This window comes from Phyllostomus hastatus, unplaced genomic scaffold, assembly GCF_019186645.2.
Source record: "Phyllostomus hastatus isolate PE091 unplaced genomic scaffold, TTU_PhHast_1.1 phas_contig_62, whole genome shotgun sequence".
In the NCBI taxonomy this organism is placed as follows: domain Eukaryota; kingdom Metazoa; phylum Chordata; class Mammalia; order Chiroptera; family Phyllostomidae; genus Phyllostomus; species Phyllostomus hastatus.
The window spans coordinates 19,600,214-19,615,534 of NW_025333921.1; the positions used below are offsets into that span (position 1 = coordinate 19,600,214).

The 15,321-nt window shown below is 40.8% G+C and overlaps 1 protein-coding gene, 1 non-coding gene and 1 pseudogene across 3 annotated transcripts in view; all 3 read right to left on the reverse strand.

Moving 5' to 3' along the window:
- Positions 1 to 2,231: 2,231 nt before the first annotated feature.
- Positions 2,232 to 15,321, reverse strand: part of SNUPN (snurportin 1) — a 39,745-nt gene continuing 26,655 nt past the window's right edge. For both annotated transcript variants that reach the window (XM_045848554.1, XM_045848553.1), the window contains exons 7-9: positions 5,855 to 5,932; positions 4,258 to 4,338; positions 2,232 to 2,746 (exon numbers count right to left, since the gene is read on the reverse strand). In XM_045848554.1, coding sequence (XP_045704510.1) covers positions 2,423 to 2,746; positions 4,258 to 4,338; positions 5,855 to 5,932 — 483 coding nt within the window. In that variant the 3' untranslated portion in view covers positions 2,232 to 2,422. The remainder of the gene's footprint in view (positions 2,747 to 4,257; positions 4,339 to 5,854; positions 5,933 to 15,321) is intronic.
- LOC123825117 lies at positions 6,178 to 8,287 on the reverse strand (annotated as a pseudogene).
- On the reverse strand, positions 9,594 to 9,697 carry LOC123825352. Its single transcript, XR_006786891.1, has one exon. It is a non-coding gene; the product is annotated as a U6 spliceosomal RNA (small nuclear RNA).

Consider the following 15,321-nt stretch of genomic DNA (forward strand, 5'->3'; position numbering starts at 1 on the left):
GTAGTCCTTCCAGACCTGGTTATTTCTGGGCAGAGCCCAGCCACGTCTCACTGATGCTAGCTAGCATGCACTGCTCCTGAAATGACACAGCTAGCTGCTGAGAATACAGACTACAGATTCAGAAGGCAGGTGATCAAACAGAGACAAAATATCTAGGCAGCCAACGAGATCCTTCTTGACAAGAGGAACATGAGGTTCCTATTGCAGAACTGACCCTATTGGAATTTAGGAAAGAGCTTATTGATATAGACATGCTGAAATATGCAGGCAGCAGGAACATCACTGGGTGTGGGGGAGGAGGCTTCTTGGATTTTTAAAAATATTTTACTTATTTTAGAGAGAGGGGAAGGGAAGGAAAAAGAGGGAGAGAAACATCAATCAGTTGTCTCTAGCACACCTCCACCCAGGGACCTGGCCTGCAACCCAAGCATGTGCTCCAAACAGGAATCAAACCCACAACCTCTTGGTTTGCAGGACAGAACTTAGTCCACTGAGCCACACCAGGCAGGGCTTCATCTTGGATTTGACAGAGTTGGTTTGAGCAGTTGTCTAAGAGCCCAGCAGGAAGGCCAAGTCCACTGCTGTGCTGAACCTACAATTAGGCTCCTCTCAACCACAAGTCCCACCAAGATTTGTTCCCAGAATTAATCACAAAAGAACAACTGCATGTAACACATATGATCCAGATCCCTCTATAAATTTTGTCCACAGGACACTACTGTTGCTGGAGTGGAATAGTGAATTATTCTGTCCAATAAGGTAAGTGCTAGGAAGATGGAAAGCAGTGTGGGGGCAGATTCCAGCCAATGGGAAATGATACATGTTTCCTGAACATAGGGCAGACACCACCTTCCTTCCATTCCTATAGCTGCCAAAGAGCTCTATTTCATAAATCTGAATGGATCTTTTCTGCTCAAAGCTCTTCATAGGCTCCTTTACATTCATAACATAAAATTCAAAACCTCTGTATAACACAATCAGGCCTATCTCTATTTGTAGCTTCCTCTTCCACAGCCCTCCAATTCTACATAATGCTTGAGCCATGCTAAACCAACTTGAGGTCCCACAGTAAGCCCTGCCCTACCCTGCCTGCCCTGCAGGAGGGCAGCTGTGTACACTCCTGCCTCTGTGAGGACTCCTAACCACCTTGTCTCCAGAGCACATTGCTGTCCCTCCTCTGAATTTCAGCCCGGCTCTGATCTCTTCTGTGAAACCTCCCTCTGCTCTTTCCAGCACCCGAGGCTCTATGGCTTTCCTGTACTACAGCAGTCAGCTCACCATCTTCACTCATTCTATATGCTGGTGGGTTTGTTTTCTCACTGGTCCTCTCTAGCTCCATAACCCACTCTATATCACTGAGGCCTAGCACAAGGGCTTATTTGCTAGAAGGTGCTCAAACATTTGTTGAAGTAGTAAATGAACACCATTTGCATTTTATCTCTGGCAATGTCTAAACCAAAGAAAGTCACACTTGTCTTCTCAGAAGAGGGAAGATATTCAAATACTAAGAACTGCAGTTCTTGGTAAGACCTCTTAGAAAATGACATTAGCAACAGTAGCAACTAGACACTCAGCAGAATGCTTAAGTGCTAAAACCAGAGTGAAATGGGCCATGGTTTAGGGAGCCTGGGAGTTCAAGATTTAAGAGTCACAAGTTCTTGGCTTTTATTTTTATTTATTTTTTATCCTCACCAGAGAACATATTTTTCCCATTGCTTTTAGAGAGACAGAGAGAGAGAGAGAGAGAGAGAGAGAGAGAGAGAGAGAGAGAGAGAGAGAGGCAGACAGACAGACATTGACTGGTTGCCTCCCGTACTCAACCAGACCAAAAACCAAACCCGCATCCTAGGGATGTGCCCTGATGTGGAATCAAACCAGCAACTTTTTGGTTACACAGCAATGCTCCACCCAACTGAGCCACATGGACCAGGGCAAGTTCTTGGCTGTTAGACCACAAAGCAATCTTCAGATTGATACAGTCACCTGTACAACTGCTAATAAAAGGTCCCTTGCCCGGCTGGCATAGCTCAGTGGATTGAGCGTGGGCTACGAACCAAAGCACTGCAGGTTCGATTCCCAGTCAGGGCACATGCCTGGGTTGCAGGCCACAGCCCCCCGCAACTGCACATTGATGTTTCTCTCTCTCTCTCTTTCTCTCTCCCTTCCCTCTCTAAAAATAAATAAATAAAATCTTTATTAAAAAATCCCTTGAAAAAATAAAGAGTCACAAGTTCTTTCTTAAGAATTGTATGTATTTACATTGTGGTCCAAGATACACTTTTTACAGGAATTAAGCTGGTTCCAGTGGAGCGGCTTGAAAAGTCCACTCTAAAATAAAGTCACCTGTTGTACCTGTCCTCCTCCTCAACCTTCTTTCTGGGACCAAGCACTGTCCCATGACTCTCAAAGGAGGCTGCCCTCTTTAGTTCTCCATGAGGGTCCCAGGCTGGTCTGGGCTGTGGGGATTGCTCTTCACCTTAGGGGTAGACAGGTGCTCTAGCTCATAGTGCCCGTTGTCAAAGGACTTGTGTGTAGATTTCTCCTTCATGCCCTCCTTTTGGCTCCTCTTGTGCTCAATAATCTGCTGGAGCTGGTGCCCAGCATATTCTGGTTTGGTGGTCAGCGGGCTAGCTGGCACAGCCATACCAAGAATATCTGACACCATGTACGGGCGCAGCCAGCCCACCAGAGGAGTGCTTCCAGGACTATAGTGGGTCTGCTTGTGGTAGAAGAGAAGTCCATCTACCTACAAGAAAGGAGACCAGGGATCAAAATGACTTCTGGGGCCACATGTTTCCAAGAAAGCCTATATACACAGGACAGCTCTTGTGGTCCAAATCCTGTTCCTGGCTCATTGCCAAAGAGTTCTTGTTTCTCACACATACAATTTCTCTAAATGAAGAAATGGCCTAGAATACTAAATTTTAGAAAATAAGAACATAAATAGTACTTTCCTATTGATAGGGTGTTTTCCTACCACTGTTTCACCCTCTTACCACGATGAGCATACTTTCAAGATGGGGCTGGTTCAAAGTTCTGGGGGATTCTCTAAAAACAAACAGTGAGTATGAAACAGAAATTCAACTGACCCCATGTCTTCTCTCTCCAAATCCATGCACCACCCAGAGGTCTCATAGTGGGGTATATGTTCTACATAGGGAACAAAGCAGGAGAACTGGACAGACCCCTATGAGATGCTGGACTGCTGCACACAGGGGAAACTGGCTATCAAGAAGCCATGCTTCCCAAGCCATTGTTGGGGGCCTAAATCTCCCCCTAAATTGTTTGTGAGCTATGTTCTGGGAAACTCAGTTTTTCTCAACAGGAAGACCTTCTATAGTCCAAATTTTCTTTTCCAGGAATCATCGACTCCACTCTAAAAGCATTTCTTGTCCTTATAGCCCTTATGCTATAAATAAAGTGACACGTTCTTACCACCTTAATTGACTCCCAGAAATGAAGGCAATGCAGCCTTTGCTATTTTCTCATGCAGGAAGATGTGATTCTTTCTGCAAAATTATATCCAGTTCAAGCAAAAACTTGGAATGCTAGAAAGAATTGTTTTTAAGAGAATAAAGTTTTTATTCACTAAGAAAGGAGAGGGGCATGCTGTGGAAAGATACACCAGCCAGAATTGCAAAGGGTATGATGGGCAAAGGAAAGTTTGCTTGTTGAGCCTGGAGAGAATAATCGCAGCTTCTAAGGTTGACAAAAGACTTCCCCAGACTGAGGAGCTTCTGGAGATGTGAGACTTTCAACACTAAGACTGGGAAAGTCTGGGGCACAAACTGGGACAAGTTGGTCACCTGCTCCATGTCACTGCTCTCCAAGCACTGATATACCTAGGGCCCATTTGCTCTCCCTAGGAAGGAAGGATTGAGAATTCAAACCCCTGTGGTCAAAGAAGCCCCTCTAGACTTTACAACCTGCATGGCAGTCAAACAAAGGGCTTGGTTCTCAGGTTTACAGCAGGCAGAGACAAAGAACGACCTAGGAATGGAAGCCTTGCCCCAATCCGGGCCTCAGTTTCTGCATCTGTAAAATGAGGGAGTGAGATGAGTTGTCTGTTCAGGGCCCTTCCAGGTGTGGCATCCTGACCTATGTAGCAGTGAGTGCATCCCTTCTCAACAATTAGTTTTTAGCCCTTTTCTGATGCTTGGACACAGCAAAGTCAGAAGGTATCTTAAGACGCTGAGTAACCACATTTTCCTGTGTCATGCAATCACATCAGAACAATAAAGACAATGGTTTTGTTACCTCGAAGGGGAAATCCATAGATAGCACCTCACACAGGCTCTCGGGGGTACAAGGAAAATTCTTTAGCCCCACAAATTTAAACTAAAATACAAATTAGAACAAATTAGTAAATATTACAAATATTGTCCCAGCAACTGAAAAGCTGTATCAAAGAAGAAAAGTTTTCAGTCTCTTTCTTCCAAACCACCTCCCCTCCATTTACCCACTAAATTTCTAGGTCACTGGTTCTCAACCTTGCTAAATACAGGAGAATCATTTGGGGAACTCTTAAAAATTACTGATGCCCAGGCCCTAACTTGAGATTCTGACTGAAGTGGTCTGGGAGAGGCCCAGGTATTCTTTTTGTTTTTAAGTTCTCCAGTTAATTTTAACATGCAGTCAGGATGAAGAACCACAGTCCTGTGTTAGGGTTAGGGATTATATATTATTCTCTCAGGCCTCTGGCAGTTGCTTTTAATAAAGGACTACTGAAACTTCTTTCACAGCAGCCAGGATTTTTATATCGAAGCAGTATAACTAAGCAATAAGGACAACAAATTCTAAAGTCAGATCGCCTGGGTTTGACTCCCAGCTCTGCCAACCATTTAATCTCTATATGCCTCCATTTTCCCATCTGTAAAATGGGATAATAAAGGTATTTACTTAGGATAATTAAGTACCTGCTTAACAGGGTTGTTGTGTGGATACAGTGAGATAACAATACGTGTAGAGCACTCAGAACAGCTCCCATGTTCTCCTTCCTCAATATACTTGTTTCCAGGACCTTATTGATACATCAGTGGAAGTGCTATACTGACCCCGTTTATTGTCCTCTGTTATCCAATTGCCTTTAAAAATGCTGTAAGCAATCCAGGCAAATACCAATCTACAGGGCTTACCTAATAAAATGCCCTCAAAACAGCTGTGACATATTTAATCATTGATCAGATAGCAAACACACTCGGACTATCATCCTGTACTGCGGGACCCTGGGGAAGGCAGTCCCTCGCCAAGCCTGTATTCTCATGTGTAAAATGAGGGAACTGACTAGATGAGGTCACTCTCAGCTCAGATATCAAAATGTGGTTCACGGACCAGCAGTTTCAGCATCACTGGGGAACTTGTTAGAAATGTAAGTCTAATGAGAAACTCTGGTAATCAAGACAGAGAAGTCTTTTTTACCAGGCCTCTTGGTGCTGCTGATACATGCTACAGTAGTGAACCAAGGTACCAGAATTCTAAATACGTTATTAATAAAAGCAGTTATTAGCATTTTTACATCAACCACTATTCATTGAGAGCCTACCATAAGTAGGACGTGCTAGGAGGAGGTGTGTATTTTTATCATTTGATTCTTAGAATAACCCTGTAAAGTAGGTGTTTTTAACCTTATTATACAAATGAAGAAACTAAGGTCAAGTGATGTTTTTAACTTACCCTAGTCATCTTTAAAGCCAAAACCAGAATCCAGATCTGGATGACTGTTAAGCCTATAAACTTCCTATTATGCCTACTGTCTCAAAAATAGATAATTTCATTCATAATGATTATATTTAGATAATAAACCAACCCAAACCAATCCCATAAAGAAATCGGCAACCCTAACCCCAGGTCTTACAGGATTGAGTTTGGTATTCTCTCCCAGTCCTTCTTCTTCTGGTAACTTTGAATGCATCCAGTAGAATCGGAAATCAGTCTGCCACAGAGAAGGGAAAGAGAAAGATTAAATACTGCTCATCTCAAACTATAATAGAACACCCGATTCTAAATAGTGGTCTGATTTATTAAGACCCAAGCCCTTCTATCATTACCCTCATTTCCCTCACATTGCCATAAGGTCAAGAAGATACTTAGAAAATCTTTGAAGAGTTTTTCTTTTTCTTGTGATTTGCCAGTATGCAAAAAGAACCTTTATTACTTTTATAATAGCCTCCTATGTTCTTATACTTTCTTGACAGATGCCTTGGGAGCAGATGCTTTCTGGGCTGGAGATTTCAGACCCTTTTGAACTTTGGGAGGTGCTGCCTTCTGGCTGCAGCAGTCACCTTTTTTGCTGGAACATTTGTAGCAGCTACACTTTTAGCAGCACATGCTTTTTTGGGAGAAGCTTTCAGCAGAGGTGCCTTCTGAAGCTTCCTAACTTCAAGCTCGATTATTCAGTTCTTTTTCTTTACCTTCATGCTCTATAATGATCAAAGTCAGTCATCTGGGCTTTGTTTTCTCTGGCTTCAGTTTTCTTGGTCCATGGCATGGCTGCCTATTTTGTACTGATATCTGCTTTCTGCCAGGCTTGTTAGAAATACTTCTGGCAGGCACTTTGTGGGAACTTGAGGATAAAGTCAGTGAACTGCATGCATTTGAAAAGCAAAGCTTGTCTCCATAAGTGCAAGATCCATCAACCAAAGCCCAGTTCTTATCAAACATCTATAACCGCGACCAACTTCCTGGCATGAAGCCCAAAGGAAACATAGGCCACCCAACCAACCTCCAGGAAGCACCTGCCATGTTGGCAGGGTCCTATGAAAAGGAAGAAGGCCTGAATATTCTTTTTCTTTTTTGAATATTCTTTTCTTACAATCTAGTAGGATTATTAATAGCAGTCGACCCAATATTTATTATGGAAAACCTACTACATGTCCAGCATCAAGTTAAGAACTTTATACACATAATTTCATTAATCCTCAACCACCCTGTGAGAGTGGTGTTATCATCATCTCCATTTTACAAGTGAGAAGTCGGAGGCTCAGAGACATTATGTCACTTGTCCAGGTACACACAAAAAATACTTAAGGGACCAGGACTCTGCAACTCCAAATCACATTAGGTCATCTTTTGTTTTATTTTAATCCCGAGAATTAGAAACTACTATATAGTTGCAAATTCTCATAAACTACTTTATTCTCTGAATCACTGATATGTACCTCTCTGTACTTATCTATGTCATTTTTTCCCCTTACATTATTTAAATTTTGGAAATTATAAAAGATACAGTTTTTCTTTTTCTTAAAGATTTTAATTATTTAATTTTAGAGACAGAGGAGGGGAGAGAGGGTGAGAAATATCAATGTGCAAGAGATACATCAATCAGTTGCCTCTAGTACGCCCCCAACCAGGTACCTGGTGTGCAACCCAGGCATGTGCCATGACTGGGAATTGAACCTTTTAGTTCGCAGGCCGGCACTCAGTCCACTGAGCTGCACCAGCCAGGGCCAGTCTTTTCTCTATGCTATAAAAACATTGGTGGGCCCTGGCCGGTGTGTCTTGGTTGGTTGGAGCATTGTTTCATAGACCAAAAATTTGTGGGTTCGATTACTGGTCAGGGAATATACCCAGCTTGTAGGTTTGATCACTGGTCGGGGAGCATATGAGAAGGCAACCAATTAATGTCTCTCTCTCCCTCTCTCTCTAAAAGCAATGAAAAAATGTTTTTGGGGAAAAAAAAACCCAAACAGGTGGTTCCAGGTACCAAATTCATATGTTATAAATGCATATTAGGAAACTTCCTTCAACACGATTAAAGGAAAATATGTTCTGGACCAAATTTACAACTTCTGAGTTTTAGGCTTGGCTCTGCACTTGAGCAAGGTAATTAAATCTGTGGCTCTCAACTTCCATGTCTATATGATTAGGAATAACAGTACTTACTTTATAGAGACGTTATAAGGAATTTCAATGAGATAATTCCTAAAAGTGTTTAGCGATTCAAGTCCTGGCAGTTATTGTTAGAAGGAGGTACATGTTAGAGTTCTGAAGTATGGCCACTGAACAGAATGAAGAAACCTAGCTTTGAGGAATATGAAAAGAAACAGCCCATGGTAATAACCATGATTCCCACACTTGGGCCTGCATCACCTGCAGGTTTGTTAAAACATAAGTCACACCCATAGTTTCTGATTCAGCAGGTCTGAGAATTTGCATTTCTTTTCTTTTTTCAATTACAGTTGAAATTCCACATTATTTTATATTAGCTTCTGGCATTCAACAGTGTTTAGACATTTATGTAATTTATGAAGTGATCCCCCTGAAAGTCCATTACCTTACCTGGCACCATATATAATTATTACAAGATTATTGACTATATTCCCTATGTACTTGACATCCCTATAACTATTTTGTAACTGACAATTTTTACTTAATTGTTTCACATTTTAAACCAGCCCCCCAAATCCCTCGAATCTGACAATCAGTTTGTTTTTTGTATTTGAGTCTATTTCTGTTGTGTTTGATCATTCTTTTGTTCTTTAGATTCTATATGTAAGTAAAATCATATATTATTTGTATTTCCATATCTGACTTATTTCATTTAGCATATTAACTTCTAAGTTCATCCCCGGTTGTTACAAATGGTAAGAATTCCTTTTTATTGCCAAATAACATGTGCCACCTCTCTTTCATCCAATCAACTGATGGGCACTTGGTTTGCTTCCATATCCTGGCTATTGTAAATAACACTGCAATGAACACCTATCTTTTTGAACTAGTGTTTTGAATTTCTTCAGATAAGTACTGAGGTAGAATTGCTGGGTAATAAAGTAATTCTATTTTTAATTTTTCGAAGAAACTCCACATACTGTTTTCCACAGTGGCTGCACCAATTTGCAATACAACATTGCTCGAGAGTTCCCTTTTCTCCACATCCTTACCAACACTTGTTTGTTGATTTATTGATGATAGCCATTCTGACAGGCCTGAGATGATATCCCATTGTGATTTTAATTTGCATTTCTCTGATTAGAGACATTGTGTATCTTTTCATGTGTCTATTCACCATCTGTATGTCCTCTTTGAAGAAATGTCAATTTAGATCCTCTGCCAATTTTTTAATTGGATTGTTTGATTTTTGGTGCTGAGTTACATGAGTTCGTTATAAATTTTGGATATTAACCCATTATTGGTTGTATCATTGGCAAATATGTTCTCCCGTTCAATGGTTTTTCTGTTTTGATATTGGTTTCCTTTTTAGTTTGGTTTACTTTTTAGTTTGATACAGTTCCATTTCTTTGTTTTCAATTTTGTTTGCCTTGTCCAAAGAGATACGTCAGAAAAAAATATTACAGCAATGTCAGAGAGTAAATTTACTGCCTATGTTTTCTTTTAGGACTTCTATGGTATTGGGTCTAACATTTAACTATCTAATTCATTTTGAGTTTATTCTTGTATACAGTTTAAGAAAGTGGTCTACTTCTTTTTTACATGTATCTGTCCAGTTTTCCCAACACCTTAAAAAGTGATCACCCTGATATATCTAGTACCCATCTGACACCATAGTTATTAAAAGATTATTGACTATATTCCCTATACTGCACTCCATATCCACATGACTATTCTGTAACTGTCAATTGGTACTTCTTAATCCCCCAAATATGGAACACGTCACGAATTTGCATGTCATCTTTGCTCAGAAGCCATGCTAATCTCTGTATCATTTCATTTTTAGTACATCTACTGCTGAAGGAAGCAACTTTTACTTCTTCCTTTGAAATTTACATGTTTTTATTTCATTTGCTCATCTCATTACTATGGCTAGGACTTCCAGTATTATGTTGAATAAAAGTAATGAAAATGGACATCCTTGCCCTGTTCCTCACCTTAAGTACTTTTAACTTTTCTCCATTGGGTATGATGTTAGCTGTGGGTTTGTCATACCTATATGGCCTTCATTGTAATCAGTTATGTTCCTTTGATTCACAATTTGCTGAGAGTTTTTATACTAAAATAGTGCTGAATTTTGTCAAATGCTATTTCTGCATCTACAGATATGATCATAAGATTTTTATCTTTTATTTTATGTGGTGGAGCACATTAATTGATTTGCATATATAGAAGCAGCCTTGCATTCCAGGAATAAATCCCTCTTCGTCCCTCTTGGTCCTTAAAAAATATTTTTAACGTATTACTGAACTCAGTTTGCCAATATTTTGCTGAGGATTTTTGCACCTATGCTCATTACAGATATTGGTCTATAATTATCTTTTCTGTAATGTCTTTGTAAGGCTTTGGAATCAGGGTAGTGCTGGCCTCATAAAATGAACTTGGAACATTCCCTCCTCTTGAATTTTTTGGAATAGTTTGAGTAGGATAGGTCTTAATTCTTCTTTAAATGTATGTAAAATTTATCTGTGAGACATCCAGTCTAGGGGGTTTTCATTTCTTGGGAGGTTTTTGATTACTCAATCAATTTTGGTTGGTAGTAATCAGTCAATTGAGATATTGTTTTTCTTGATACATTCTTGGAAGATTGTACGTTACTAGAAATGTATCTATTTCTTCCAAATTGTCCAGCTTTGGGAATGGTAGTATTTTCTTTTTTTTTTGTTTGTTTATTTTAATATATTTTATTGATTATGCTATTACAGTTGTCCCATTACCCCCCTTCATTCCCCTCCACCCTGTACACCCTCTCCCACCCACATTCCCCCCCTTTAGTTCATGTCCATGTGTCGTAAGTTCTTTAGCTTCTACATTTCCCAACTATTCTTGCCCTCCCCTTGTCTATCTTCTACCTACCATCTATGTTACTTATTCTCTGTATGTTTCCCCCCTCCTCTTCCCACTCCCCTGTTGCTAACCCTCCATGTGATCTCCATCTCTGTGGTTCTGTTCCTGTTCTAGTTGTTTGCTTAGTTTCTTTTTGTTTTTGTTTTAGGTGTGGTTGTTAATGATTGTGAGTTTGCTGTCCTTTTACTGTTCATATATTTCGATCACCTTCTTTTTCTTAGATAAGTCCCTTTAACATTTCATAAAATAAGGGCTTGGTGATGATGAACTCCTTTAGCTTGACCTTATCTGAGAAGCACTTTATCTGACCTTCCATTCTAAATGAAAGCTTTGCTGGAGAGAGCAATCTGGGATGTAGGTCCTTGCCTTTCATGACTTGGAATACTTCTTTCCAGCCCCTTCCTGACTGTAAGGTCTCTTTTGAGAAATCAGCTGACAGTCTTATGGCCACTCCTTTGTAGGTAACTGTCTCCTTATCTCTTGCTGCTTCTAGGATTTTCTCCTTTTTTTTAATCTTGGGTAATGTACTTATGATGTGCCTTGGTGTGTTTCTCCTTGGGTCCAACTTCTTTGGGACTCTCTTAGCTTCCTAGACTTCCTGGAAGTCTATTTCCTTTGCCAGAATGGGGAATTTCTCCTTTACTATTTGTTCAAGTAACTTTTCCACTTATTGCTCTTCCTCTTCTCCTTCTGGTACCCCTATAATTTGGATGTTGGAATGTTTAAAGATGTCCTGGAAGTTCCTAAGCCTCTCCTCTTTTTTTTGAATTCTTGTTTTTTCATTCTTTTCTGATTGTATGTTTTTTTCTTCCTTCTGGTCCACTCTATTGATGTGAGACCCAGCTTTCATCCATCACTGTTGGTTCCCTGTGCATTTTTCTTTATTTCACTTATTGGAGCCTTCATTTTTTTCATCTAATTTGCAACCAAATTCAACCACTTCTGTGAGCATCCTGATCACAAGTGCTTTGAACTATGCATTTGATAGGTTGGCTATCTCTCGGTCGCTTAAAAGTACCGACTGTAAGGCTTTCAACTCTGTTTAAGCCATCTTCTCCCCGCCCTCTTTGGTCTGCTCGCACCTGTTATGTATGAGGGGCGGAGCCTTAGATGTTCACCACTGTGAGTCAACCCAGTTCCTGGGTTGTGATGCTGTATTGGGGGTGGGGTCAGAGAGGGAACAATGGAGCTTGCTCCACTCTCCGATGGACCTCAGTCCCTTCCACCGCTTCCCCCAAGCAAACCAGGCCCCTCTGGTGCCAATTCCTGTGTGGGTGGGCTTGTGCACCCTGCGGGACTTTCCAACGATCTCTCCTGTGAGGCTGGGAATCTCTCCCTGTGCCTCAACCCCCACAGGAGTTTTCAATCAATGTACTAAGGCTCTATTTCCCAGCACTGGGACCCTGGGTTGCGCGCAGTGCCTTGCTTCACAATTGCCGCCTCTCTGAGTCCGCCGGTTGCCACCCCTCAGCCAGGGTCTGCCAGCTGCCGCTTATGCGCTCAGGGTCCACCCACTGTGGTCTTGCATGCCCCGGATGCCTTATGCGCCCGGTCCCAACGCTCTCTGCTCTCTGCGACTTGCATCTGGCTGCCCGACTCTGACCCTCCTACTGGTTTGGATGAACGTGTCTGTTTTAACTCCTTGGTTGTACGACTTCCATACAGTTCAATTTTCTGTCAGTTTTGGTTGTTATTCTGTTTCTAAATTGTTGTTGTCCCTATCTTGGTTGTGTGAGGAGGCACAGCGTGTCTACCTATGCCTCCATCTTGGCCAGATGTAATATTTTCTTATAATCCTTTGCATTTCTGTGCAAAAAGTCCATTGTCACTTCTTTTTCATTTCTGATTTTACTTATTTAGGTCCTCTCTGTTTCTTGATGAGTCCCATTGAAAGTTCGTCAAACCTGTTTATATTTTCAAAGAACCATTTCCTGGTTTCATTGATCTTTTATATTGTTTTTTCAGACTTTATGTCAAGTTTTTCCACTCTGACCTTTATTATGTTCTTCCTTCTACTTACTCAGGGCTTTGTTTGCTGTTCTTTTTGTAGTTCTTCTTTCTTTATTTTTTTAGATTTTATTTACTTTTAGAGAGGGGAAGGGAGAAGGAGAGGGAGAGAAACATCAATGTGTGGTAGCCTCTTGCATGACCACAACTGGGGATCTGGCCAGCAACCTAGGCATGTACCCTAAAGAGGGAACCGAACCTGTGACTCTTCGGTTCGCAGGTTGGCACTCAATCCACTGAGCCATACCAGGCAGGGCTCTAGTTCTTTAGGTGTAGTGTTAGATTGTTTATTTTTCTTGCTTCTGGAGGTAGGCCTATAATGCTATGAACTTCCCTCTCAGGGCAGTTTTCTTTTTTTTTTTTTAATGTATTTTATTGATTATGCTATTACAGTTGCCCCTTTTTTTCTCCCCTTTATTCCCCTCCACCCTATACTCCACTCCCACCATCATTCCCCCAACTTAGTTCATATCCATGGGTCATATATATAAGTTCCTTGGCTTCCCCATTTCCCATACTATTCTTAACCTCCCTCACCCTCTATTTTCTACCTACCATTTATGCTTCTTATTCTCTGTACATTTTCTCCCATTCTCCCCTCCTCCCTGCTGATAAACCTCCAGGTGATCTCCATTTCTGTGATTCTGTCCCTGTTCTACTTATTTGCTTAGCTCATTTTTGTGTTTGCTCTTTTTTAGGTTCAGTTGTTGGTAGTTCTGAGTTTGTTGTAATTTTACTATCCATATTTTTGAACTTTTTCTTATAAAAGTGCCATTAACATTTCACATAATAAAGGCTTGGTGATGATGAACTCTTTTAACTTGACCTTATCTGGGAAGAACTTTATCTGCCTTTCCATTCTAAATGATAGTTTTACTGGATAGAGCAATCTTGGATGTAAGTCCTTGCCTTTTGTGACTTCAAATACTTTTTTCCAGCCCCTTCTTGGCTACAAGGTTTCTTTTGTGAAATCAGCTGGGAGTCCTATATGAACTCCTTTGTAGGAAACTGTCTCCTTTTCTCTTGCTGCTTTTAAATTCTTTACTTATCTTTCATCTGGGGTAATGTAATTATGATGTGCCTTGGTGTGTGCTTCCTTGGGTCCAAGTTTTTTGGGACTCTGATCTTCCTGAACTTCCTAGAAGCCTATTTCTTTTGCCAGATTAGGGAAGTTCTCCTTCATTATTTTTTCAAATAAGTTTTCAATTTCTTGCTCTTCTTTTCTCCCTCTGGCACCACTGTGATTCTGATGTTGGAATGTTTAGAGTTGACCCAGAGGTTCCTAAGCCTCTCATTTTTTTGAATTCTTGTTTCTTTTTTTAAAATATATTTTATTGATTATGTTATTACAGTTGTCCCATTTTCCCCCCTTCACTCCCCTCCACCCTGTACATCCTCTCCCACCCATACCCCCCCCTTTAGTCATGTCCATGTGTCATACTTAGAAGTTCTTTAGCTTCTACATTTCCCATACTATTCTTACTCTCCCCCTATCTATTTTCTTTCTTTCTTTTTTTAAGATTATCACAGTCTTTTTTAAAAAGATTTTATTTATTTATTTTTGGAGAGGGAAGGAAGGGAGATAGAGAGAGAGAGAGACATCAATGTGCGGTTGCTGGGGGTTACGGCCTGCAACCCAGGAATGTACCCTGGCTGGGAATCGAACCCGTGACACTTTGGTTTGCAAGCCCACGCTCAATCCACTGAGCTACACCAGCCAGGGCTCCCCCTATCTATTTTCAACCTACATTCTATGCTACTTATTTTCTGTACCTTTTCCCCCCTCTCTCCTCCTCCCACTCCCCTGTTGCTAACCCTCTATGTGATCTTCATTTCTGTGGTTCTGTTCCTGTTCTAGTTGTTTGCTTAGTTTCTTTTAGTTTTGCTTAGGTGTGGTTGTTAATGATTGTGAGTTTGCTGTCCTTTTACTATACATGTTTTTTCTTTATCTTCTTTTCTTAGATAAGTCCCTTTAACATTTCATAAAATAAGGGCTTGGTGATGCTGAACTCCTTTAGCTTGACCTTATCTGAGAAGCACTTTATCTGACCTTCCATTCTAAATGACAGCTTTGCTGGATAGAGCAATTTGGGATGTAGGTCCTTGTCTTTCATGACTTGGAATATTTCTTTCCAGCCCCTTCTTGCCTGTAAGATCTCTTGAGAAATCAGCTGACAGTCTGATGGGAACTCCTTTGTAGGTGACTGTCCCCTTATCTCTTGCTGCTTCTAGGATTCTCTCCTTCATTTTTACCTTGGCTAATGTAATTATGATGAGCTTTGGTGTGTTTCTTCTTGGGTCCAACTTCTTTGGGGCTCCCTGAGCTTCCTGGATTTCCTGGAAGTCTATTTCCTTTGCCAGAATGGGTAAGTTCTCCTTTATTATTTGTTCAAATACATGCTCAATCTGTTGCTTTTCCTCTTCCCCTTCTGGTACCCCTATAATTCGGATGTTGGAACGTCTAAAGATGTCCTGAAAGTTCCTAAGCTTCTCCTCGTTTTTTTGCATTCTTATTTCTTCATTCTTTCGTACTTGGTTGTTTTTTTTCTTCCTTCTGGTCCACTCTATTGTTTTGAGTCC